Source organism: Neltuma alba, unplaced genomic scaffold, assembly GCF_004799145.2.
Source record: "Neltuma alba isolate B1F8T4 unplaced genomic scaffold, ASM479914v2 tig00004038_pilon, whole genome shotgun sequence".
Lineage (NCBI taxonomy): Eukaryota > Viridiplantae > Streptophyta > Magnoliopsida > Fabales > Fabaceae > Neltuma > Neltuma alba.
Genome location: NW_021633536.1, coordinates 9,259 through 36,422, shown reverse-complemented (window position 1 = coordinate 36,422; position 27,164 = coordinate 9,259). Strand labels below are relative to the sequence as shown.

General features: G+C 37.2%; 3 protein-coding genes across 4 annotated transcripts; 1 reads left to right on the top strand and 2 right to left on the bottom strand.

The window, feature by feature from the left end:
- Positions 1-579: 579 nt before the first annotated feature.
- On the bottom strand, positions 580-5,798 carry LOC114743486 (bifunctional dihydrofolate reductase-thymidylate synthase). Its single transcript, XM_028931697.1, has 12 exons — positions 5,476-5,798; positions 4,030-4,538; positions 3,501-3,900; positions 3,383-3,427; positions 3,166-3,231; positions 2,230-2,291; positions 2,073-2,147; positions 1,822-1,987; positions 1,605-1,728; positions 1,242-1,348; positions 985-1,148; positions 580-893 (listed from the first exon to the last, which is right to left on the bottom strand). Exons 2-11 carry the CDS (start codon positions 4,452-4,454, stop codon positions 1,041-1,043), a joined length of 1,578 nt encoding a protein of 525 aa, XP_028787530.1. The 5' UTR covers positions 4,455-4,538; positions 5,476-5,798; the 3' UTR covers positions 580-893; positions 985-1,040.
- On the top strand, positions 5,392-14,926 carry LOC114743487 (phosphatidylinositol/phosphatidylcholine transfer protein SFH3-like). The gene is made up of 16 exons (XM_028931698.1): positions 5,392-5,467; positions 5,756-5,840; positions 10,618-10,683; positions 11,319-11,573; positions 11,811-11,910; positions 12,001-12,267; positions 12,449-12,526; positions 12,719-12,820; positions 13,027-13,076; positions 13,239-13,338; positions 13,429-13,521; positions 13,622-13,684; positions 13,967-14,075; positions 14,202-14,602; positions 14,742-14,816; positions 14,915-14,926. Exons 1-16 carry the CDS (start codon positions 5,392-5,394, stop codon positions 14,924-14,926), a joined length of 1,932 nt encoding a protein of 643 aa, XP_028787531.1.
- A 1,091-nt stretch (positions 14,927-16,017) lies between these two features.
- LOC114743485 (phosphatidylinositol/phosphatidylcholine transfer protein SFH6) lies at positions 16,018-26,513 on the bottom strand. 2 transcript variants are annotated; one of them, XM_028931694.1, is made up of 15 exons: positions 26,346-26,513; positions 26,122-26,221; positions 25,268-25,571; positions 24,688-24,787; positions 24,302-24,568; positions 24,155-24,232; positions 23,936-24,037; positions 23,776-23,825; positions 23,545-23,644; positions 23,358-23,456; positions 23,114-23,233; positions 22,847-22,979; positions 16,999-17,405; positions 16,418-16,492; positions 16,018-16,311 (listed from the first exon to the last, which is right to left on the bottom strand). In XM_028931694.1, the coding sequence occupies exons 2-15, from the start codon at positions 26,153-26,155 to the stop codon at positions 16,291-16,293; spliced, it is 1,890 nt and encodes a 629-aa protein (XP_028787527.1). In that variant the 5' UTR covers positions 26,156-26,221; positions 26,346-26,513; the 3' UTR covers positions 16,018-16,290. The 2 variants fall into 2 exon arrangements, with proteins under 2 accessions (XP_028787527.1, XP_028787529.1); XM_028931696.1 differs by having other exon boundaries at positions 26,122-26,214.
- Between the last annotated feature and the right edge of the window lie 651 nt (positions 26,514-27,164).

Here is a 27,164-nt window from a genome sequence, read left to right as displayed (position 1 = left end):
TATACTACTAAAAAAAATTGAGATGTTAAATGAACTTGAAAAGAAAAAAATCAAGATGTCTTTACTTTACCCTTCTTTAAATAATTAATTTACCTAATATGTTTTAATTTATGTGAATTAACTAACTCCTATATGTAGTATGAGAGTATTATTCTTTTTTCTTTTTTTTAAGTTTCTAAAAACGTTCATTTTAATATATAAATAATTTGAGATAAAGATAATCTTTTAAAAGTTTATCTGTTAAAAAAATTAATTTACCTGTTAAACTTTACAGATTTTAAACTTTGGACTTGGACGTCTAAACGATGATAAGCACGAACAATGGATAAAATATAAAGAGCCAAGTATCATCATATCAACCGCGAAATGAAAATCATTTTTCATTCATTGTATACCACATCCATTACAGGCATGTTTGGAAAAGAGGTCAAAATTACTTATATCCACGTGAAACCCTTCTCATACACTTATCTCGTCTTTCATAAATCATAATTGAAAAACCATTTATAAACTATTCCAAACAGGCTTTATATTATTCTAGTCAATGATTAATATTATTTGTCTTATTCCCCCCCCCCCCCAATTCTGTACACCAAATTCAACGAACACCTATATTGTAAAACCAAGTAGGAAAGCAAATAATAAGACGAGTTATAATCTCAAATTTGAAGTATGCGACGTGTGACTTGTGTATGCGTTGTGTTACAGTCAAAACAGCCAATGACTGACATAAAACAAAATGCAGTTCACCTAAAAATCAGCTTAGGAACCACCAAACCATACATGTGATGTGGAACTAAATAATGTCCACTGACAGCAACCCTATACCAAAGCTTCAATTCCAACTAGTAGCTCTCTTTATTAAGTACGTAAAAGCCTCATATCTTCATCGCCTGAAGCAGAATACATCATCAATGTAATCTAAATCTCCATGTTCAGTGGTCAGAGAAAATATAGTACTAATTATGAAGGGATGATACTTGCCTCAGTTCAAAAAACATGGGCAGCCTGAAGGGATTAAGAGTCAATCTCCTAGATGGTTACACGGCCATCTTCATTTCTATCTTCTGGGAAGGATCGTAGCCTACGAGGTTGAAATCAGAAGCCACAAAAGAATCTATATCCTTCTTTGGGTTTATCTTCAAAATCTGCATTGAAATAAAGGTGATCAGGGAGACAGTGTCGGTACTTTTTAGCCAGCCATGTCAGGTCAAATTGCTTCCTGAACATAACAAACATACCGGAAAAGGTTTTGGAATGTTACGGAGCTGCTCCTGCAGAGGTCTCACGTGATTGCGGTAAACATGTGCATCCCCAATGACATGGATAAAATCACCCGGAACAAGCTCTGAAAGAAAAGGGCATAGCAATATACATCTGTCAGATAAGCAATGCCAATTCTTTCCGTTCTCTTTGCTTGTCAATAAATATCTGAACCTTCACCAGTGACCAAAGTTTTATGGAAACCCATAAAACTCGACATTACAGCCAAAGAAAGACGGCACAAAACATTTATTAAACCCAGAAAACCTTGAAGTTTAAAATGACTCGTATATCTGACTACACATCTAAATCCTAAGCAAATGCTCGCAAAATTTGCATACCACAAACATGAGCAATCATGTATGTCAGGAGAGCATAAGATGCAATATTAAAGGGCACACCCAGGCCCATGTCTGCAGATCGTTGATACATTTGACAAGATAACTCCCCATTTGCTACATAGAACTGCAAGGAAGATGCTGAAATCTTAGAAAGGGAGGGGCATGGAGAAGTACAGATTCACTTTGTTTCAAAGACAACCCAGAGAGGACTGTAGACCTGTGCAAACATGTGGCAGGGTGGAAGGGCCATTAATTTAAGATCCACTGGATTCCAAGCTGAGAGAATAATCCGCCGATCATCAGGATTATGCTTTATCTTGTTAATAACATCTAAAAGCTGATCAAATCCTTTGCCAGAGTAGTCCGCATGCATGTCAGTATACCTATAGAATGATACGTGGATAAACTGAGCTAAAAGACCCCAAATGAAACAATATCTTTACAGAGAAAAAAATATGATCCACCTACTTGGCACCAAAGTGCCTCCACTGAAACCCATAAACAGGTCCCAAGTCACCCTCCTCCCTCTCTGCCAATCCAATACTGCAGTTACAAGACAATCAGTGACTACATCGAAAACACAAAGTACTATCTCTATGAATAAAAGCTGATAGTCAAGCCTTGCCTATCAAGGTATTCTCTGGATGCATTGCCATCCCATATATGGATCCCTTTTTCCTGTAGCACCTGTCAACAACATAGATTTCAATAATAGATTTCAATCAAAAGGTACAGAGCATCAATATGTGAACGATTTACATTGAAAGTTTTGCATAGAATAATATATCTTCATGGTTTCAATATTGGCAAGCATTGGAACAAGCAGAAAGCCAGAAACAACTACCAAACCATTTTCTGTAGCAATAGGAAAGATTCCTTCCTCTAGGCTAGAATATAAATACGACCCCATGAATTTCCTTATAAACTGTCAGGTGCTTTAATCTCATTTTGGCACAGCTTATGCAGATAGCCACTGGAAATGGTTAAAGCTGTAGCAGATATGAACTATCAGGTCATGACTTCACAGCAACTTGGCATTTTTCACCAAAGAGCATAGCAAAAGTTTCACCAAAATCGATTCTTGAGTTAGTGAAACATGTCACTATATGTTGTGTATTCTACATTACCACATGGAAGGAGTTAGCATAAGCCTCAAATTTCATTTTTCTCCCTTGAGAGCAAACCTAGCTAACAATGCTCCATTTTATCTATTCAAAAGTAAGCCAACGAATATTGTTTTAGAAAACTTGTAAGTGATAAAGAGTGTGCTCATCTGCATATAGATTAGCAGGAACCCCACATACAACACGCTTTTAATTAATGATATTTTTATAATTTATAATTAGAGTAAAGATTAGTGCTGAGCTTGTGAGATGACTGAAGACATTCCCAACCTTCTAATAACTGAATCTCTATTTGAACCCAAGTTCAAATAATATTAAGGCAAGCTTCGATTACTTAAACTAGGCTCATCTCAGCCTCTTGACAAGTTAGTTAGGAAATATGTGGCACTCCATGTGTACATGTGCATGTGTATGTATTTCGACAATGATGTTATTACCTTGGCATTCGTTGAACCACTTATGAACCAAAGAAGCTCTTCAACAACCCCTCGCCAAAATACTTTCTAGGAAACAAATGAAGAAACCATGTCAACTACATCAACACATACAATAAATATTTCTTTCCCAAAAATCCTCCAGCGAAATTAAAACAAACAAAAAGTAATTGAAAGGTAAAGTAAATTTACTGATGTCTTAACCAATATATCTGCATACCTTAGTTGTTAAAAGAGGAAAGCTTCTGCGCAAATTAAACCTCATCTGCAAATATATAGAGACAATAAGCCATTATATAAATCACAACCATCTCTCAAAAAACCAATCATGATGTTACCTGGCAACCAAATTTTGAGAAGGTGCCAGTCCCAGTCCTATCATCCTTAGCAGTGCCTTCAGAGATGATATCTTGGACCAGATTGAGATAATTGTTCTCCTCATGCCTCTCAAAAATCATTTTAGGAAGGAAAGCGAAGTTCTTGACCTCAAATTTTGAGGAATCTGATCTATCATCACAAATTTGATCAGAATTCTGACTCAGGGAATCTGCTATAGAGCTCCTTACTCGTACATATGTGGTAAAACAATAGCGGATGTTGTTCTCCACCCTAGGAAAGGAAGAGTACCATGGCTGAAATACAGAGGAATCAATTGGAAGTATGAAAGTATCACAGTCGATGTTTGTCTCAATTTCAGTAATGTGGATAGCTTCACATGCAGGTGCATTCAGAGCCTCTCTGCACATAACAATTATCAGCTATAAGAAAGAATTAATATGAAAACATAGATGGCATAGAGGAGTGGAAAAGTTTTTTTGTTTTTGAAGTGAAGTGGAAAAGGTTTTAATAAAATAAAATATTATATACCTAAATATCTGGCCACCTCCTATAACAAACACTTTCTCAATTGACAGACAGTAAGGAGAAGCAGCTAATAATTCCAATGCGGAGGACATGCTCCCACATATAACAACATTCTCAGCAGTTGCAATGTCAAATCTCCCAGAGCACGTAAGAACAACATTAAGGCGACCAGGAAGAGGGCGATTCTCAAGAGGGATACTCTCCCATGTTTTTCTACCCATTATCACTGCATTCTTCTTCCCAGGATCAGATGTCATTGAAGTGATCTCCTTAAAAAATTTGAGATCAGCAGGCAGTCTCCAGGGTAGTTTTCCATCCTTACCAATACCCATAGCCCGCGTTGCAGCTACAACCACTTGGTAATTCCTCTGTGGATGAGGATGTGAGTTGACATTGCCGTTGGACATTACAGCAGAATCACTGGCCATGATACAATTCAAAAGACGAGAAATATTTAAAGGTGCAGCCTGAAAAAAAGACTGCAACCAATTCTTCTGTAAGTTGAGTGGAACCTGACACCAACAAAGAAATAGATTCATACTTCAGAGTGCTATTATACATAAAATCATTCATATACAGAAGCAATACAGGATGATATGGATAAAGTACGTGGTGAGCTGCGAGGGTAAAGGTTACAAAATGAATATAAAACAAGCAACTTTCTAAGATATAACATTTCAAGGCCCTTTTTGGGGCCAACTAAAATTTCAAGACGCTTCAAAAGATTATTTCTTGGCAGCATAATCCAAATTTTCCAGAGGACATCTCTGTAGCTAAGGTGTAAAGTGTAAACAGCTAAAGTTACATAGCCGTGCAAAACACTGAAACAGTGACCATCTGTCTCTATCATATATGGCTTCACAACAAATTAAATATGTCCTGCCGATTTTTCCTATCTGCGCGGAAATAATTTCTCATTTATAGAATCGTTCGTCTGCAACTACAGACCTAGAAATAATTCGAAGACAACGTAAAGTCTGAATCGTCAAACTCATAATAAACAAGAAAGTTTCCCAGAATCCGCTTTTTAACTTCAAATCGCATCAAACATACAGTACTGTCGCACAAGACCCGTCAATAAAAGTCAATCGCATTGACGCTCCTTGAATCAAAATCCAGGAACGGAAAAGATATGAATCAAAGAATCCAGAAGATCCAAGGAGACGGAGACATTAACGGGAAAGGTGAGGAGAAAATTATTGAAAACCCCAATTTTGAAACTAATTCATACAAAATTTCCATAGTTCATGAGCCATATGTAAACATCGTGTAGAAGACTGGAACTAGCAAATACAGCACATGCAACAGATTCAACACCCAAAAAACCATGCAGATGATAAATAATCACCATCTATATTCGCAGAAATGTGGAAGCGAAGAAAGACACATCAACCAGCCAAAAGAAACAGCAAAGCACCCAAACGTGAAGAGGAAGAAGAAGGTACACACCGATCTCAGAGCGAATCGCAGAAGGTAGCAGGGACTCTGACCCAAAAACCTTCTGCAAAATTCCAAGCTTTATCCACTCACAAAACCATAAACAGAAGGGGGAAAAAAAACAAATGACAATAAAAATCAAAACTTGTGAGAGTTTGGGGCAATGGGCATTGATCGAAAAAGGAGAAAACCAGAAGCTAGTGCTCAAGAGAGTGAGTGAGAAAGTGCGAGAGGGAAAATGGGAAAGAAATGCTTTTCTTCTCAGCTTTCGATTTTTCCCTCTTCTATGCAGTGAAAAAAAGCAAACGAAAAAGAGAAACCCAGGAAAATCCAAAACCCCAGTTGACGCGGAATGCCGCCAAACGGAGAGCAGTCTGGTATGGATCACGCTCGGTCGAGGATATACTATACGCATACGCTACCGTATATTGAGTGCGTACTTATATTTGTTTTCCGAATATGCCCCTAGTTTTTCCCAAATTAGTGTTCTTGGGATATTTTTTTCCTTTAAGAATTACAATCAAGTCTCATAGAAGAGAAATAATTACTAAAAAGTCTCAATAACAATCTGAACAAATTATAATAACAATAGAGAATAACAACCTCTGAAACTTGTTTTGTAATTTTTTTCCTTTCATGGGATTTGATTGTAATTCTCTTTTTTTTGTTTGCCCGCCTTTGGATGTTCTTTAATCTTAACCATTTACTCCTCCGGTCTTAAATATAAGACCTATTTTATAGTGTAATTTATACTAAAAACTAGGTATTATATTTAGGATCAGAAGTGTATTATTTTTCACTATAATAAATAAAAGAAGTACTACTATTAAACAAATAAAGCATGCTTTTTTTTGCAATAAAAATCTTCACCCATTAAGTCTATTATTTTATCTTTTCGTCAATAATAATATATTGTTCATTCATTTTTTATGACTAATTTAAACATTATCAAATTCAATTGAAGATAACTTTTCTGAAAATATATTTTATATTCACACATATTCAAACTCGAGATCTCATAATTAACTGGTCAAAACCTCTTCTAGAGAAATCAAGAGAAAATGATAAAAGAACATACATGTTGAATATCAAAAAGACAAATAAGTCTAGCTAACTTTCAAATTCACACTTCTTCAAGTATCATTTTTCCTTTATATATATATATATATATATATTAAAATATATACATATATCTAATGTACGTGTAACTAAGCAGACAAGTCATACAAAAGACTGAAGAAAAAACAGTTAAAGGAATTAAATGGGAGAAGTGAAAAATAAATCAGAAAAATCCATTGGAATATTAAAAACATGTTATTGATGCATTTGTCAAGTTTTACATATTGTTTCTTTCTCTTCCAAAAACCTTCAATTTGGAAGGAGAGGCGGAAGAGGAAGGGGAGTATAAAAAGACAAAATTTTTTAACTCCCCTCCTCCTCCCTTTTCTTTCTAACTTTTTTCTCCTTTTTCCTCTTTTTTTCTTAAAAATGAAAACCCCAACCAACTAGGAAAAAGGAAAAAAAAGGCAGGGAGAAGAAAAACTGAACAAGTAAAGTAGGTATTGAATAAAAAATAAAAAAGGCTAAGAAGTCTCAAAAGTCATCCCATATTGTGTTCTATCCCAATTCTGGTTTTGTCTTACCCTAGTCTCATTCTAAATGAGTCCATCCCAACCCTAAATTATCGGAATAAGGTACAGGAATGAGCACCCTTCAAGCATAGTTTCAATTTTGTCTCCTGATTTTTTTGTGCCAAGTGCATTCAACAAATTTGTCAAAAATTTTAATGTGCATTTAATTGTTAAGATTATTTTAATTATTAGTATAATCCGATTACCTATTTAATACACTGTCACTACTAAATAATACAGACATTATTGCATTGTTAATATTCACAATTATGTGATACTCCCTCCGTTCCTTATTATAAAAGACATTTGATGCTTATGGCATGTTCCTATATATAAGAAACACTTAAAAGTTGTCTCTACTTTTTTGTGTTGATTTCCTATTTTATCCATATTTATTATCTCTAACTCACACTCTCTCTCCCTCCCACTTCTCCTTCTTTTAATAATTTAATTGTTCTCTCTCATGCTCTCTCTCCTTATTAATTAGGGCATTTTTAGAAAAAAAATTATACTTTTTATACATTAATTGTTTTTAACTAATTTTAACTGTTTTTTTTATCAATGTAAATGGAGGGAGTACTACTATATGAAGTAAAGTAAAACAAAATAAAATATTTACGATGATTATATAATTAAGTTTGAATCCCCAAGAGGGTACTTCCGGAAATCAAAGAAAGAGTGGGGAATTAAAAATTTAGGTACGTGACTTTAATACAAGCAAACGCAAAATCAGGGTCCCACACGAGTAATTTATTATTCTACGCCTAAAGGGCGGGAAAACCATAGATGCCCAATCATATACCGACACTTGTAGGCATGTCTTCCTCGGTACCTATATCCTAATCTTGGCCGTTCACTTGGCGGTCATGTAAAGGTTCATAGTTTTTCTCTGTTTTATTGTTTGGTGAATTGGTGCTTCGTCCATTTCTATTTTCACTTGCTCTGATTTGAATTTTTATTTATCTTTATATGAAAAATGACCCAAAAAAGCTAGAAATTACTAAATTTTAAATCAGACTTAGTAACAATACTTTATTTAATGTTGACAATATTAAATTTACGAATGACAACAAATTTTTGTTGATATTTTTTATTTAATTTTCATCTTCTTTTTTATCATTTTTTTAAAATTGAAAAAAAATAACTCTAACATTTCAAAATCACAAATTAAGAATGACTACAAATATGAGTTATTATTTACTTTTTAAATATTATTAATCGTCATTAAAATGTAATAAATAATACTAATTTGAAATTTTAAAATTTAAATATATTTATTTGGATTCTTGTTATTATTTATTCAATTTCTAAATATAATTATTACTTATTTTTAATAATATCTCTATCATATAAAAATATTAAATGAAAAGTTTCAGAATTTTATATATTATTTTTTGACAAATAAATAAGGAGAGAGGAAATAATACTCTGACATCTGAATTACCCATTTAGCTTCACTTGAGTTTTTTTTTTTGGTTACAGGAGGGGGCTAAAGAGCTTCACTTGAGTTTATCCGTACATGCGACGCAATCTGGCCGTCCACGTCGGTATCTCCTTATCGACAGACGCTCTCTTAACATTTTCGTTTTCTTTTCTTCCTTTTATAATAATTTTCTATTATCTTTGAGACTCACATCATTTTCAAAAATTTAAAATGGTAGGAATTAAACATTGATATCGTGCTCATCACGCTAAACATATTGGGCAATTTCGTTAATAAATGGCTAATTGCCATGACCAGAATTCAAGAAATAAAAATGTATTATTATAATTTAACGTGTACTTCTGGTCCAAAAAAAAGTTTAACGTGTACTTATAAACATTATCTATGGGATTCATGAGGAACTTTGTCTTCAAGTACTCCTCCGATTCTTAATATAAGACCTATTTAATTAATTTGATTAGATTAAAGAAGTTAGGTAAGTTAGTTAATTATAAGAAAAGTAACACATTTTTCCTAAAACACCATAATCATTTTTCTTAATACCCCCTCTTTCTTTTCTACTTGATTATGGTTGAGAGAGTATTTATAGGAAAAATTTAGAGAAAATTGATAAATATGAAAAATGAGTCTTATATTTAAGATCAAAATCAACTCAACAATTGAGTTCTATATTAGGACCGGAGGAGTATGAGTTAGAGTTTCTTCTTTTATTTTTCTGGATATGTTTTTTCACCAACTAATGAAGTCTCCAATTTCCATTCAATATATATAAGCGGTGGTGAAATATAATTTGATCATAATGGTGTAAAAGACCTGATTCCTCACCAAACTTGTCATTAACAAAGTGGCTTATTTACAGGTTGAGGGGGAAAAAAAAGTCATGAATATAACCAAATGCTTCCGTAAAATCTTTGGAGTTGCGAGTTCTAATTATGCGAATTATGAAAAAAAAATTGGGGCAGGGGGATTCAATAGACATGTAGATTGTAGAGAGATACTACCTTGGATCCTAAATATAAGAGCTAGTTAATTAATTTGAGTAGATTAAGAAAATAAGTTAATTTAGTTATTTGTAATAAACATGTGTTTTTTTTAAAAATATCTTTACTAATCAAATTTATTGGTTAAAACTATCATTATTAGAAGGACCATCTTAAAAAAAAAATATGAGAGACAAAATGGATTGGGTTCTTATATTTATGACCAAATAAAATTAAACAAGGTCTTATATTAAGAGCAGAAGATAGTAATATTCATTGTTTGTCTCCTTTCTATTTCAGGAAAGTTGGGATGAGCCTTTCATATTGCAGTAGCAGCAGAGGAGAGGAGGCAGCCATGGATGAAAACTTAGTGGAGCCCCATAACACAGCCTTCATACTGTTGACCTCTACTTCCAGCTCAGTTCTTCTAATACTCCTCCGGTCCTAATTATAAGACCCAATTGACTTATTTGAGGAAATTAAGGAAGTAAGTTAAGTTGGTTATTTATAATAAATAAGTGTTGTCATTCCTAAAATATCCTTGCTAATTAAGTATATTGGCTAAAACTATCATTATTAGAAGGATTATCTTGGAAAAAAATGCATAAATATAAGAGACAAAATGGATTGGGTCTTATAATTATGACCAAATAAAAAGTCAAATTGGGTCTTATAATTAGGACCGGAGGAGTACTAAGTAATTTAGTAACCAATCATTGAAGCCATTAACACTTTGCGTGGCATAATCAAACTTGCTCATATTCTCAGACATGCAATCCATAAATAGAAACAAACAAACAAACCAACCAACCAACCTTTTATAATATAGAATATGAGAATCTTAGAGGCAATCTTGGATTTCTGCTAAATGAACGGAGTGGCTTGCATTTCGCCAGTATTAACTGTCACGTGTGTTTCCCGTTGGAGCAAACGGAAGCTGGAAAACTGAAGAACTGTCATATTTTAAAATAATAATAATCCTATTTAGCAAAACTCTAAATTCAGCTGTACCATCCTCCCGGAGATTTACTCGGATGATAAAATTTGCTTTTTCACTATTGTTATTTTCTTCCAGACCCCCCTGCATTTTTGTCTAAAGGTATCATCATCATCATCATCATCATCTTCTTCTTCTTTCTAAACCTTTCGAACCTCCATTGTTCTTATATCTTGTTAGATATTTCCGGATTTTTCTTTCTGGGTTTTGTTTCTTCCTTACGTGTTTTTTGGTGGATACAGGTGTAGGCAAATAGGCAAGGGCTCAGATATTGGGCATATTTGGTGTATGTGAGCGCTTGATCCTTTTGCCTTAGGCTGGGTCTGCTCACCTGAGTTATATATTAAGCTTCCAAGATTCTAATCATGTGTGAGACTACCATGATGCCTGAACCTCTAAAATTGGGTAAGTGTTTGCTCTTTGTTTGCATTTTGTCTGGAATCTTTATATGTTTATAGGCTGGATTGCAATATGAAATGCTCGAAATTTTGCGTACTTCGTGATCATGAAGGTGTGAAATAGGCAAAATGAAAGAATGAGAATCTGCACGTCGCATGCAGATAAAACAAGAACTTGATAAGAAACATAAAAACTACAGCAGAATTTTTTCACAAAATATTTACAGCCATGAGCCATCCCAGCTATGCTGGTCTCCGAGCGTTCAATAACGTTTCTCAGGAAAATTATTAGGTTGATGACAAATCAAACATCTCTAAAACTAAAATAAGAATCTGGTAACATGGTTCTGTGGTGTTTGCAGAGCCAGGTTCTCACCTAAACCCTTTTCTTCATCCTAATACTACAGGTGTTGAAAATGAATATTCAGAGGAAGAAAGGAAGAAAAGGGTTGGAGCTATAAAGAAGGTGGCAATCAGTGCTTCAAATAGGTTCAAGAGTTCCTTTTCAAAGAGAGGTCGCAGGCACAGCAGGGTCATGTCTCTGTCAATTGAGGATGACCTTGATGCAGAAGAGTTGCAGGCGGTTGATGCTTTTCGCCAAATGCTTATTTTGGAAGAATTATTACCCGCCAAGCACGACGATCATCATATGATGTTAAGGTAGCCCTTGTCATAGTCAAAATTATCCATAGGCCTTATGATTGTTAACCAGTTACAAGACTAAGTACATGTTTGGTTTCACGTTGTGTTTTTATGGCCTCCAAAATAAAACCAAACACATAGCAAGTATGAGAGGACATGTTACATATCATAGTTTAAATATTCATGGTCATTCACTTTAGTAGAAGTTTTGAGTTGAAATCGTTCTTGGCATGAAGTTACCGCATGATGATACAGATTCTTGAAAGCAAGGAAGTTTGACTTTGAGAAAACAAAGCAAATGTGGGCAGACATGCTTCAATGGAGAAAAGAATTTGGTGCTGACACTATCATGGAGGTATACTCCTGTGCAGCCTATCTGATGTTTTTCCTGCACAATCACTGATTAATTGAAAGTCTAACCTCAAGTTAACAAATGTTCCCTAAGGATTTTGAGTTTAAGGAACTAGACGAAGTTCTGAAATACTACCCACAAGGGCATCATGGAGTGGATAAGGATGGAAGGCCTGTTTACATTGAAAAACTGGGTCAGGTTGATCCTAACAAGCTGTTACAAGTGACAACATTGGATCGCTATGTTAAGTATCACGTAAGAGAGTTCGAGAAAACCTTTGTTGTGAAGTTCCCTGCCTGTTCAATTGCAGCAAAGAAACACATTGACCAAAGCACAACCATTTTGGACGTGCAAGGAGTGGTATGTATGAAATTCTATATACATACATATTAATGTCATTGTAATATTAAGGACGATATATCGTCGTTTACTTTAAGACCTTATAGCGAGAATCTTGACGGTAACATTAAGTGACAAATAATGTGAAACATATACTTAAAAAGTAAGTAAAACAAAACTGATGGCTGGCATAATTGACCAGGGACTGAAAAATTTCAACAAAGCCGCAAGGGATCTCATTCAGAGGCTTCAGAAGATTGATGGTGACAACTATCCTGAGGTACTCCTTTGGCTACGTATGCTCTAGCTTTTTTCTACCAAATTGAATCAGTTACAATCATAAAATCATGTATTAGGAGAGAGAATGATGACAAAAAGATATGGATTGTTATGTCATCTCACAAGGTACCTGCCCAGAGTAAATGATATAATCGCAATATGCACTAATTGATCTTCCTTTCTTTCCACTTAGACCTTGAACCGAATGTTCATCATCAATGCTGGCTCTGGATTTAGGCTCTTGTGGAACACCGTGAAGTCATTCCTTGACCCCAAGACCTCTGCAAAAATCCATGTACGTATTTCTAATCCCCTTATCTCTTTGAAGCCATTTTTATTCCCATCTATGACAAAGCAGAGGTTTGAGGCTAAAACCTATTGCTAACTGTTCAAACTTCTCATCTCTGAAGTCTAAGCAATAGCTAGTGACTTCTTTTGAAGTATCCTTTCAATTTGGCAAAGCAGTCACACACGACAGTTTATTGATGATTTATTTTCCAGGTCCTAGGCAACAAATACCAGAGCAAGTTGCTTGAAATCATTGATGCCAGGTTCAATTTTGCCCCTCCTCTCATTGAGTATACAATATCTCATTTCCACACAAATTAAGCCTACCTAACTCACGAGTAACAGAACAAAATTCACTTGAGTTAAATCTCATGACACTGCATAGTTCTTCCCTTAACTTCTTATTGGTCCTTCTTATTTACCAGTGAACTTCCAGAGTTCTTGGGAGGTACTTGTACTTGCGCAGATAAAGGTGGTTGCATGCTCTCAGACAAGGGACCATGGAATGACCCAGAAATCTTCAAGGTAGTTTACTGATGAACTACCAGTTTTGTTGGCTAGCTTCATTTTATGGCATCATAAGACAAGAATGGAGTGTGTTCTTTTGATGATTAGATGGTTCAAAATGGTGAGGGGAGATGCCAAAGGAGAGCCTTGGCTGGTATTGAGGAGAAAACAATAAATGAGGATGAAGCAGTTTACCAAAAGGTACTCGTTTTCACATCTTTTGAAAGTTTCACCGTGCAATAACAATTCTTGTTCTGAAACATTCTTCTCCGTATTTCTTTCTGATTGCTACAACATTAAGGGAGGCGATTCTTTCAAGAACATAAAATGCTTATCGCCAACCGTGGAGCATGCCAAACCAGAAGTAAGTTTCCTAGACTTCACTATTGGTTTTTGCTATAAACTTTTTCTTGATAGTTCAAGGAAACTGCATATTGTGGTGAAATTTGCCATGCCAGAGGACAGAGAACCATGAGCATTGCGAGGACAACTTATCTTCTTTTTTATCTATACTAAGAAAAACTGTAACAAGTGTCATCACTTGATCAATGAAAAAGATTTCTGGGTTCATGCTAATTTCTCTCATGTTTCCAAATACGCTGTCAACCTTCATTTTCTTTTGAATTCTTCCCACTATGTATTGCAGATTGCAAAGCAAATGAGTGGTTACAGATATGATGTCTCTGTCCCAATGGTGGACAAAACTGTTGATTCACCTTGGTCAAGAGCAAAAGATAACCTTGCAATTTCCAAAGGTATTACGTGCAGTTCTATAGTTGTTAACAAGCCTTTACATATCTTGTTAGTGCCTTGTGATTCTTGCTTGTTTGGCCATCAACATGCAATTTATTAAGATATGCTAGTTGAATAGGGTTTGTTAGATTCTGATGTTGGAATTGCTGAAGCTGCAGATTGTTTAGCTGCCAAGCCTAATGATAGATTGAGCGGTCAAATAGTAGGAAGGTTCATGACATTAATAATGGGAATACTGACATTGATTAGGGTGACGAAGAACATGCCTAGGAAGCTCACAGAAGCAGCACTTCAAAGCAACTCAGAACATTACGACGGAGCCATGACAAAAGGGCATCGTCAGTTGCCGGCACCACCACCAGTTACCGGCTGCGACCACATGTTGCTGATGAAGCGCATGGCTGAGCTTGAAGAAAAGGTCAATGCTCTGGCTAGCAAACCTCCCATGCCTCCAGAAAAGGAGGAAATGTTGAATGCTGCTCTTGCGAGAGTCAGTGCTCTAGAGAATCAAGTGAATGAAGCCAAAAAGGTACTCAACTCAGACTATCAATGATAAGAACTACGGATTAGAAAGATTTGTCTTTTAAACCATCCCGTTTCATTATCATCCCTCTATACAAGAAATGAGATGGATAAGACTAACCGTATCGTGTGGTTTGTGGGAATAGGAGCTTGATAATGCACTTGCTCGACAGGGGGAGCTCCAAGCAGCCATTGATAAGAAGAAGAGGAAAAGGAGACTTGTATGTGACTTGATATTAGTTTTTCTTTTTCTTTTTACCCTCTCCTTTTAATATATTTGAGAAACATTCTGATGTTCTTCTTGGGTATGGGAATGCAGTTCCGCTGGTAAAGCTGAAGGAAACGCCTGTGCCTGTTGTATTGAAAATGAGTTGGCCATCTTCAACTCCATTCTTTTATTTTGATATTGTTGCTTTGTCTAAAAAAATCGTGTACATTGTTCTCTGTGATGTGAATACTTTTGATTTCTTAACATATTTTTCTGCCACTCAAGTTTTGCGCCTTTCACATGTTCATACTCTTATGATATCGCCAGTTTTGTTTGGGCTCCTGTATGTTTCGTACCAAGTCAATTGGTGAATTAGAAGTTCTATTTTCAATATCCTCGGGCAACTCATTTCAAGTTGAGGCAATTTAACGGTGCGAATTCATAAAATGAGTACGTAAGAGACATGTTGTAGTGACTCACTTGGGCGGGCATCTTTTATTAACGTTCGTTTTATAGTGTCAGTGCACAGCTTCTTTTTTTTTTTTTTTTTGGTTATTTTGACCTGAAGTGTACAGTCTATTGATGAACTTCAGCTTGATTTAACAGGACTATTTTAATACTTGAAAGATGACTCTAGAATTGACTAATTTTTCAGACATTTTTATCGATTTACTTTCTTTAGAATTTTTTTAAAAAAAAAATCCATGGTGTAATATTGGTAGTGATCAAATACTTTGTTGAACTTGAATCGGTATTAGATTTTGGGATGGTCAACTGGTACAAGAAACATTTGGGCTTAGAAGATCATAAACCATAGTGGAATTGGCCGGGGTAACAACACCAAAATTCAGATTTCGTTTTATTTCCTCACATTTTTCCTGATAACTATCGAAATCCTTAAACTCTCAAATAACAGTTTCAAAGTCCTCCGATTCTTACCTTATTCAATTGGCGATTTCAGACCTCATAATCTCCAAATTCTTGTCTATTCATTTTTTATTTTGGGCCACTATTACTTATATCCAATTTCTAAGTTCGAAGTATGCTTTAGAAAGAATTTTTTATATATATAAAGTTATATTAAGACAGTTCAAACGCCCTAGCAATAAGGTATAAATGCACATTCCGGTTGCAACTACCATGGAGACTGACAAATATTATCACTAACCACATCATTAACCCCCAAAAAAAAAAACAACCCTAAGCATCCTAAATAACATCAGAAACAATTGAAATTTATGTTATATATCCTAAATAATAATTTGAAAAATTATCCTTTTACATATATCGAGCCCAAATGTCTTATAAACGAATTTTGAAAGATCCAAAAAAAGTTGAACATATATCAAACGGCATCTTAGGACAGCGGGTAAGTCACAAGTAGCGTTTAAGTAACTCCAAAAAAATCACATTTTCATCAGCATTATAAACACCGTGACTTTAGAAACAAATCCTCCTCCGGGTAGTCTCTCTCGTAGCAGCAACATTCACCAGCAAAACTTCTTTTTCTGATGCCCAAGCAGCAAAATAAAGGAAATGCCACACGTCAGAACTAGAGATTTGAAAAAACGTCCCCTTAAAAAACTGTTTAGAAAAACAGCTCAGCCAACTTACCCGTGACTTTGCTGCTGCTTGACGATCGATGCAGGCAAGCAGCTCTTCTTGCCTTATTAAGGCTTCATGGAGAGCCTGTGCAACAAGTCACGTAAAAGAAGCAAAATCAAGTAAATGCAACAATAAAGTCCCGCTCTAAGTGGGCCAACAATAAGTGAAAGGCATTTTGTATTCTCCACATAAGCACAAGGCCATTAAGTGATTCAAATAATTCAACACGACACGAGATGCAAGGAAATGGAAATTTGCACTGATGAAAACTTAAGCAATATGATCAAGCTTTACTTGGACATCAGTCAGACCAGAAATAAACAAACCCACTGACCAACCCACATAACGTATATGCCAGCTTTGCTGCCTTAAGTCAAATGCAAGCAGAAATTAATAGATGTTTCTATTCAATTCATTAGCTTTAAAATCCTATTGCCTCACAAATCCATGCTTTATATCAACCATTCTCCAATGCAGATGTAGAAACAGATGACAAGAAAGACATGATTTGAGTTCATTTTGAAGGTGAATGACTGTAATTGGCCCCGACTGGGGAAAAGTGAACAGCCACAAATGTAAGAGAACCCTACCTTTTTTGTAGCAATCAACTCTGCTTCTAAAGCATCCACGCGACAGACAGCAGCATTCAACAATTCCTCTTTCTCATTAGGCATCTCAGATGGCTTAGATTGAAGGGTGTCAACCTTCTCTTCAAGCTCACCCAACTTCTTTAGCATGAAGGAAAGTTGGTCTGCTTCTTCTGTATGTGCTGCTGAAGGCGGTGAAGAAAGATGACAGTCCCTGTTTGTTGCATCAAGCGTTGGTTCAGAAGTACTCTGACCATCGTTGGCTAATATTGTAGGAAGTTTGTTGGCCACACGACGTGCAACTGATTGGAAGAAAGTGAGAAGGGTCAAGAAGAAAAGAGTCAAGGCGACCCAAATTCGTGTTCGAATCCCATCTGGAGTGGTCTGAATGTCAGCAAGGGGGGGCAGCCCTGAATTGGAAAATTCACATTCCGAGAGTGAATCACGCCAAATAATTCAAATTATTAAAATTTGCACCACTCAATTCTCAATCTAATCAGGTATTAAAAGTTAAAATAAATTTTTGCATGCAAGACTGAAAATCAAGCTCACATCTTCAACTACGCCTATTGCACCGATTCACCACAGTATGACATTAACTGATCCCAATTCCCAAGTTAAAATATAATTCCTCTTAATCGTTCAATATATGAAGTGACAATATTCAACAGTGATTATCCATTTATAGCTATCAAAGTTCCTGCTAAAGCTACTAACAATTTGTAGGATATAAGATAAGATAATATCTTGGGGATTAATTGTAAATCTGATTACGGGATATGATCGAGAGCGTTAGGGAGATTATATTTGATTTTATTCTTCCCGGTTTTAGCGTGATTGTGATCGCACAGAATCAGGCCATCATAATCGGCCATTCACTCTCTTCTTGTATATATATTTGTTCAAATTGATTCAGCAATGTACAGAAGAATTAATATACATCAGAAGCGTTACCCTTCGCTACATGGTATCAGAGCGTCTGTAGGCGAACGGCGACGGCAATGATGACCCAATCTTCTGGTAGTGAGAAGGAGTCGACCTCCCTGCCTGAGTCGCACGCGACGTCGGGAGTGACCAGTGGCTCCACTGTTGGCGGCGCGTCGCGTCCCCTGTCCACTATGTTCGAGACGTCGGCCGTCCTCATTGTGCCCGAGAAGCTCTCTAGTGAGAACTATCGGGAATGGGCTCAGTCAATCAGACTTGCCCTTGAAGGCCGTGGCAAGCTAGGCCACGTCACTGGTGATGCACCGCCCCCACCATCGTCCGACGCCAAGGCCGTGAAGCTTTGGAAGGCCGAAGACGCGATGGTTTGCTCGTGGCTCGTCAACGCGATGGCTCCCTCTCTCAAGCGCTGCTTCATGTTCCTGTCTCCAGCACGCGAAATGTGGGACGCTATCCGAGAGGCTTACGGTGACGGAGAAAATGCCTCCCAAGTGTTTGATCTTAAAACCAAGTTATGGGACCTGAAGCAGGGTTCTCTCTCCCTAGGTGATTATTACCTTGCCAAAACGACACTTTGGCAAGAATTGGATCTCATCAGTGATGATAGCCCGTGTTGTGCATCTCACGCAGCCAACAATAAAAAGAAGATTGAGAAGGAGCGTCTGTTTGAGCTTTTAGCCGGACTCAATTCCTCATTTGATGATGTTCGGGGTAGAATTTTAAGTCAGGACCCCCTTCCTACAGTTCGTGGTGCCTTTGCCATGCTTCGCAGTGAGGACTCAAGGAAGAAGGTCATGTTAAAAGGTGACCAAGTCTCTCGCCCCCCTACTGTTGAGCCATCAGCATTGGCTGTTCGTTCCACTGACCAGCGTACGGGTAACACAAAACCCAGACCACAATGTGAGCATTGTCATAAACAGGGTCATACCAAGGATACCTGTTGGGACCCCCACGGGAAACCTGCAATTGGAGGCCAAGAAAGGGGGCGGACGTGGTTATGTGGCAGAAGTTGCACGTATGAGGATATAGGCTCCTCAAATCCGGGACACCAGGAAGATCAACTGAGTAAAATTCTTGAACGACTTGCTGCATTGGAAAGCAGTCAACAGTCTCGGAAGCAGCCCACGGCCACAGTGGTTAAGCGAGGTAATTTTTTCAAAGCATTGGCAACTATCAAAGGTATGAGCTCTGGACAATGTTGGATTGTTGATTCCGGAGCATCTGATCATATGACTGATGATATTACCCTATTCTCCTCATATACCTCTACCACTAATTTACCACCTGTTAAGATTGCTGATGCTTCAGACTCCCAGGTTGCTGGTATAGGGAGCATTAAAATATCTGCCACGCTTACTTTGCATACTGTCCTTCATGTTCCAAACTTAAGATGTAATCTATTATCTGTAAGTCAACTTGCTCAAGAAGAACGATGCCATGCTGATTTCTTTGCTACTTATTGTGTCTTTCAGGATCTGTTGACGGGGACGACGATTGGCGTTGCTAAAGAGTTTGATGGTCTCTACTACCTGGATGATTGTGTTGATCACCGTACTATTTCTTGTAATAAAGTGTCTCTCCCTAGGACTAGTGACTTGGAGTTATGGCACAGACGGTTAGGACACCCTAATTTCCATTATATGACTCAATTGTTTCCATCTATTTGCTCAAATAAAAATTGCGCCGATTTTTTCTGTGATTCCTGTGAACGTGCAAAACACCATCGCACCTCTTTTCCAGTGTTCCTTATCGTGCTTCAAAACCATTCACAACAATCCATAGTGACTTGTGGGCCCTACCAGGGTTTCAAATCGCACACACTCAAAGTGGTTTATAAGCTTTATTGACGATCACACACGAGTGAGCTAGGTGTTTCTGTTAAAAGAAAAAACAGATGTTTACCAAACGTTCATTGATTTTTATCACATGATTCATACTCAGTTTCAAACACACATTCAAATCTTACACACAGATAATGGCACTGAATACTTCAATCAGCAACTTTCCACTTTTCTCAAAGAACATGGCATCCTACACAAGAGTACTTGCCCCAACAGTCCTCAACAGAATGGTATCGCTGAAAGAAAAAATAGACACATTCTAGACACTGCTAGAGCCCTTATGTTCAGTAGCAATGTACCAAAATATCATTGGGATGACGCCGTTCTCACTGCTACTTTCCTCATCAATCGTATGCCCAGCAAACCCTTGTCCTATAAAACACCATTACAAGTCCTTCATACTCATTACAACCTTCCCTATCTAGAAAATACCCTACCTCTACGAGTGTTTGGTTGCACCACCTATGTCCACCTATATCATACTCACAAACTCGATCCCAAAGCTGTTCGTTGCATCTTCTTAGGATACTCTGGCACACAAAAGGGGTATAAGTGCTATGACCCTACTTCTAAACGCCTCTATGTCACTTGTGATGTCACCTTCCATGAAACCATTCCCTTTTATTACCAGTCCTCGATTCAGGGGGAGCCTTGGAGTGAATCTCAGACTGACACCGATCCGGAAATCTTAGCAAAACCTGAACTCTTACCTAACCCAGAAACTCTTGATCTAACCCCAATCCTTCTGGAACCCACCAGTGAGGAAGTGTCAATGGAAGTGCCCAAAGATAATGAAGAAAACACCAATTCAGGGGGAGACACTCTTAAAAACATACAATTCTACACACGGAGACACAAGACAGGTAATGTTCCTCAAACATCTGAAGAATGCCATGACTCAGAACCAGAAGCAGTTCCAAGGGAGACACAAGATGAACTTGACTTACCAATCGCCATCAGAAAACCTCCCCGAACATGTACAAGGCATCCCATAGAAAGGTTTGTTTCCTATCAGGGTCTCACATCTAAATATGCTGCGTTTGTCTCTCATCTAGATGATGTCAGAATCCCAAACAACATAGATGAAGCCTTGACTCACCCGAAATGGAGACAAGCTGTTATGGAAGAAATGAAAGCTCTAAAGGGCAATGACACTTGGGATGTGGTTGACTTGCCTAAAGGAAAGAAGGCAGTGGGATGTAAGTGGGTCTTTACCCTAAAATACAATGCAGATGGCACTCTTGAAAAGTACAAGGCACGACTGGTAGCCCAGGGTTTCTCTCAAGTTTATGGCATGGATTACACAGAGACTTTTGCTCCGGTGGCGAAATTGAATACCATCCGAATCCTTCTATCCATAGCTGCAAACTTAGACTGGCCGCTGCATCAGATGGATGTAAAAAATGCCTTCCTAAATGGAGAATTGAAAGAAGAAGTATATATGAAGTTGCCCCCAGGTTTTCCGGATCAGCAAGAAAACCAGGTTTGCAAGCTAAGAAAGTCATTATATGGGCTGAAGCAGTCTCCTAGAGCATGGTTTGAAAGGTTCACTCGTGCTCTAAAGGGACGAGGATACATACAGGGGCAGAGCGATCATACTATGTTCTTCAAACACGTAAACGGGAAAACCACAGTTCTGGCCGTATATGTAGACGATATTGTGCTTACAGGTGATGACCCAATTGAAATAGAACGGATCAAAGGAGCCCTAAATGAGGAATTCCAAGTCAAGGATCTTGGAGAGATGAAGTACTTCCTAGGAATGGAGGTGGCCAGGTCAAAAAAGGGGATCTACATCTCACAAAGAAAGTACGTACTGGATCTCTTAAAGGAAACTGGAATGCTTGGTTGTAGACCTAGTGATACTCCCATACGGGCTGATAAAATTGGGGATGATGAAGACCTGGGAAAAGCCGTAGACAAAGGAAGGTATCAACGAATGGTGGGAAAACTGATATACTTGTCCCACACTAGACCCGACATCGCCTTTGCCGTTAGTGTAGTGAGCCAACACTCCCATGATCCGAAACAGAAGCATCTAAATGAAGTATACAAGATTTTGAGGTACCTGAAAGGTTCACCAGGACAAGGGCTCCTATTCAAGAAATCTGACCGAAGAAATCTTGAGATGTTTACTGATGCTGACTGGGCAGGTGATCAGGATGATAGGAAGTCCACATCTGGATATTTCACCTTTGTTTGGGGTAACTTGGTCACTTGGCGTAGTAAGAAGCAGAATGTAGTAGCAAGAAGCAGTGCCGAAGCCAAATTCAGAGCTATCGCTCTTGGGATTTGTGAAGGCATATGGGTGAAGCGAGTCCTGGAAGAACTACAAATGATGGTGAAGCTTCCTATTAAACTCTACTCAGATAATATGGCAGCAATCAACATCTCTCATAATCCAGTCCAACATGATCGAATGAAGCATGTAGAAATAGACAGGCATTTTATAAGGGAAAAGATCGATGATGGTATAATTGATCTCCGGTATATACCCTCAAGAGAGCAGACAACTGACACTCTCACAAAGGGTCTTGCTAATGATAAGTTCAAGTATCTCATAGGCAAGTTGGGCATGATTAACATCTATGCTCCAACTTGAGGGGGAGTGTAGGATATAAGATAAGATAATATCTTGGGGATTAATTGTAAATCTGATTACGGGATATGATCGAGAGCGTTAGGGAGATTATATTTGATTTTATTCTTCCCGGTTTTAGCGTGATTGTGATCGCACAGAATCAGGCCATCATAATCGGCCATTCACTCTCTTCTTGTATATATATTTGTTCAAATTGATTCAGCAATGTACAGAAGAATTAATATACATCAGAAGCGTTACCCTTCGCTACACAATTACAGAGGAGAAAACTGATATGCATTTACGACCATCAAGCTCCAACAGAGATAAAGACGTAGGATGATTAAGCATAATAAGATTTGGAATAGAGTGGACTCACAGCATAGTGCAAGATCAATTTTAGAGGAAATTTCTATTTGTAGTCAATAAGTACCATGAAGTAATATCTCCGCAAATTAGCTATATATTCTAAGCAAAAGTTGCTAACCTTCAGAAGTACAAGACATCTGTGGAGATGGTTGCTTCTTCCAGCTAGCATCAACAGATTTGTCCACCATTGGAACATACTCATCATATGCTGATAAGCTACCAGCATAGCTTGTCTCTGCAACTACCTTAGCCTGACAAATAACTTATAAATGTGAATAAAGTTTTAAGTCTCTGATTTGCACAAAAGACCTTCAGAAAAGCACTAGCAATTCTTTTCATATAATAAAGACATTCAAAGTAATAGGGAAAAAAGGTCAACACTTACTTCCTCACGAACAGGGGTCAACCTAAGATGTGAGTAACTCTTCATTGCATCAGGAGAAGCAATATCTTCTGCTTCAGACCCTGATTCGGCAGATGTATCACTGCCTTTTACCTGTTCAACCTGTTCAAGAGACATTATCACTTGATATATGTTCAAAAGAAAGGATGCCAGAGTAGAGGATCAACATGATGACATTAAGTTAAACTCCACTCAAATAAAGCAATTATAAACAGAGGAGGATTACCATTGGATATCTAGGTTTTGCAAATGCAATAACCTTCCCTTCACTGTTTAGAACTTTTACCACCTGCCTAGCCCGCCGTGCTCCACCCTTGAGAACCATCTGCAATAAGTCCACATAAATTCAACTATTAGCCTAAAACGAAATCAAAGGTAAAGTATCAGTAATGCATCCAATAACAGCATATTACCTTCAATATTTCAGGATTCTTCCAAGGCCCTTTGTCAGATCTAAGGCAACCTCCCAGATCTGCACATGTGCAGGTGCCTCCAAGAAACTCTGGCAACTCACTTCATTAAGTGCACAAAATCATTAGGCACGGTAGGATGCTCTGAAGAAGCTAGAAAAGCATGAAGGTATTCGTGAAAGAAAAAAGTATTTAAAGAAGAGAATTCTACCATATGCAGAAACATGAAAATACCTGGCAACAATTATATCAAGCAATTTGCCCTGGTACTTGTTTCCAAGAACCTATGCAATTTCAATAAGCAATTAAATTAAATAGAGAGATATGTCCACAGCCTTAAACAATTATTAAAAATAAAACTCTTAACCAGTTAGAAGGCGGCATTTTTGCATACATGAATCTTAGAAGTCGTTTTGGGATCAATAAAAGTTTTGACTGTGTTCCACAGTAGCCTGAATCCAGGGCCAGCATTTATAATAAACATTTGGCAGAGAGTCTGTATCATAAATAAAAGACAGAACATTCATCAGCGAGGCATCACCCAAATTTTCCAGAAATGATGGTATCCAATGAAAAAATTCAAAAAGTGCAGAAAGAAAGAGGGATTACTCACCTCAGGGTAATTGTCTCCATCAATCTTTTGCAATCGCATAATGAGTTCCCGGGCAGACTTTGTAAAGTTCTTCAGACCCTGATAGTAGATGTCATAAGAAATAATTTCACAAGCAACTTTAATGGTGAACAATTATTGAAAACATACCACGCCTTGAACATCCAAGATTGTGGTGCTAGAATCTATGTGCCTCTTGGCAGCAATGGCGCAGGCAGGAAACTTAATTGCAAAAATTTTCTCAAACTCTTGTACATGGTACTTTACATATCTCTCCAAAGTTGTCACTTGCATAAGTTTGTTTGGATCAACCCTTCCAAGTCTTTCAATATAAACCGGCCTTCCCTCCTTATCAACACCATGATGACCATGAGGGTAATAATCCAGAACATCATTCAACTCCTTGTACTCAAAATCCTGATTAAAACAAAATATTAAGCATGATGTATGCAGAAAATATCAAGCACTCAAAGTTTAAGTCTAGTCCCCTCAATTTTAATCAGCTGAAGTCAAGTATTTTCCACATAATATATTACCTCCAAGATAGTGTCAGCACCAAAATCTTTCCTCCATTTGAGCATATCAGCCCACATGTGCTTTGCTTTTTCAACATCAAATTTCCTTGCTTTTAGGAACCTGTACGGTGTAAAAATTAAGGGGAATAAAAACAACTATAAAACAAAGATCCTAAAATTAATTCTAAGACCACCATAGACAAATTAGCAGCGAACTATACTGATCTCGTGCGTGTAAAATTCTTAAATACGAAGATATATGAATGAGACTCCTATTTGAGTGTCAATTTTTCAGTCATGAAATCATAGTGCTGAAATGGAGCATGTAAGCTAAATTCAAAGAATTACGGTTGGAATACGGGTTTCACATCCCTATAAAATACTCTTATGTACATTATCCTCTTAAATAAAATGCACTGTTGCAGTGTGCCAAAAGAAATTCCTAACTCGGTATATGCAGACAATGATATTGGAAGATTGTCCCATCAAAGTCCTAAATCTGCTTATAAAAAATAAATTGCATCAAAAATCAAATTCTTCAACATGAATATCCGCATAAACAGAGAAAGTAAAATTTTTTGCGCTCTAAACAAAATCGCACCTCAACATCATATGGTAATCATCATGTTTTTCTGGGAGCAACTCATCCATAATCAGTGATTGTCTGAAGGCCTCAACAGCCTTTAGCTCCTCAACATCCCGAACATCCTCAATAGAAACCGAACTAACCCGGCCATCACTTTTTCTCTTCCCACTCTTTTTCTTGAGAGTATGCTTGAATTTGGTAGATGCATTAATTGCTTTCTTTTTGAGAGAACCAATTCTTGTCCGTCTTTCGTCCTCAGAGTTCTCAAAATCAGATCTCCTATCCCGTCTTTCATCACTTCCAGAGAATCCCTCGAAGCCTGCAAGCATTTAGCAAACGTAGAATTAAAATGTAAGGTATACATTTTCAGCATGAGTCATTTAACAAAAAAAAAGAAAGAAAGAAAGAAAATGTGAAAGCCGAAAAGTGCACATCGCAATATTCTTGTTTTAAAAAGATTAGTATTCATCAACCACATAAAACCCAAAATTAAAGATTCAAAATTTCTCAAAGTTCTGATAACCTAAGCCTGGCCAGTCCGATCATCGGGAACAGATCCCAAAAAAAAATGGCGATAATTTTTTTCCCTTTCTAGAAGGGGGAGTAAGCACCAAATTCACTAAACGACCTCGGGAGAACCAGAAAACAATGGCATTTGTCTCCCTCCCAACAGTTGTTAGCTTAGCCTAGCTAAATTCTCCAGCCTAATGTCAAACCCGAAAAATTTTCCCTTCACATTCCAATTCTAATTTCTTGAAAGAGAAAATGAGAGGAGCAAAAACCCTAGAAATAGCGCGCCAAGAAAGTAAGACCCGCCTCGCATTATACAAGAAAGGGAAAGTAAAGAGAAATGGAGAAAGGCCACTCACAAGGTCTGGCGAAACGATCCAGCGGGCCAGACATTGCAGTAACGGAAAGCAATTCACATGAATCAAGACCTTCCAATCAGTGCCGCGCCAAACCTGATCCCTATTCACAAATCAGCCAAATTACCAATCATAAACCCTTAAAATCACCCACCCGATTGGAAATCCAAGTCTCAGAACCTATCAACCCGGTGAGAGGGCATTGAAGAAGAAGATTGAGCGCACACCTGCCGGAGCTAAAGCTTCGTCACGAATCAGGATGAAAGAGCACGTGATCTTAAGATCCTATAGCGTACCCAATGGGCAAGGGCTGAAGCTCGGAGCTCAGATGGAAAATCTAAACAAAATTTTTTTGGAAAAAAAAAAGGAAAATAATAGTAATAAGTTAATAAATAATCGCCGGTGAGCGTCGGCGCAGGCGACAGAAAGAAAAGAAGAATAGAGAGAGTGAAGCGCTTATATATATAGCAGAACTGAACACAATATGTAGCCTCCACAGTGCAATCCAGGATGTGGGCTCCATTATCAGCGAGTGTGACACGTGGCACCCTAGGAGAGGAGAAGGTGCAGGGAATGAGGGAGACCGCCTGCCATTGGGTCTTAAATGAAGCGTTGACTCATGTTTTATATTTTATATTTTATATTTAATTTAAATATAGCAATGCATAAAAAGAAAGGAAAATCCCAATTAAATCTATCTATAAAATAATAAAATTCCAATTAAGGCTTATACTTTTAATGAATTCTTAATTAGGCTAAGAGGCCTTATTAGGAATTTTTAAATGTTGCTAAAAGACCGGAATGCCTCTTTGTAATCAAAAAGAAAAATTGAATGTAGGTGTAAATCTAATTTTAGTTTTAATTATTTTAGTAAATTTACTAATGAGGACGTGGTCTTTCTTAGATTTTATGTCAAATGTGTGTTTGTAATTGTAAACCTTATGTCAACTCTAGAATTTATAGCCTTTTATTTTTTATATAATAAAAATTTGATGTTGAATAAATGTTGAAGACCGGAAAATTGAAAATGAATTAATGAGTTTCAC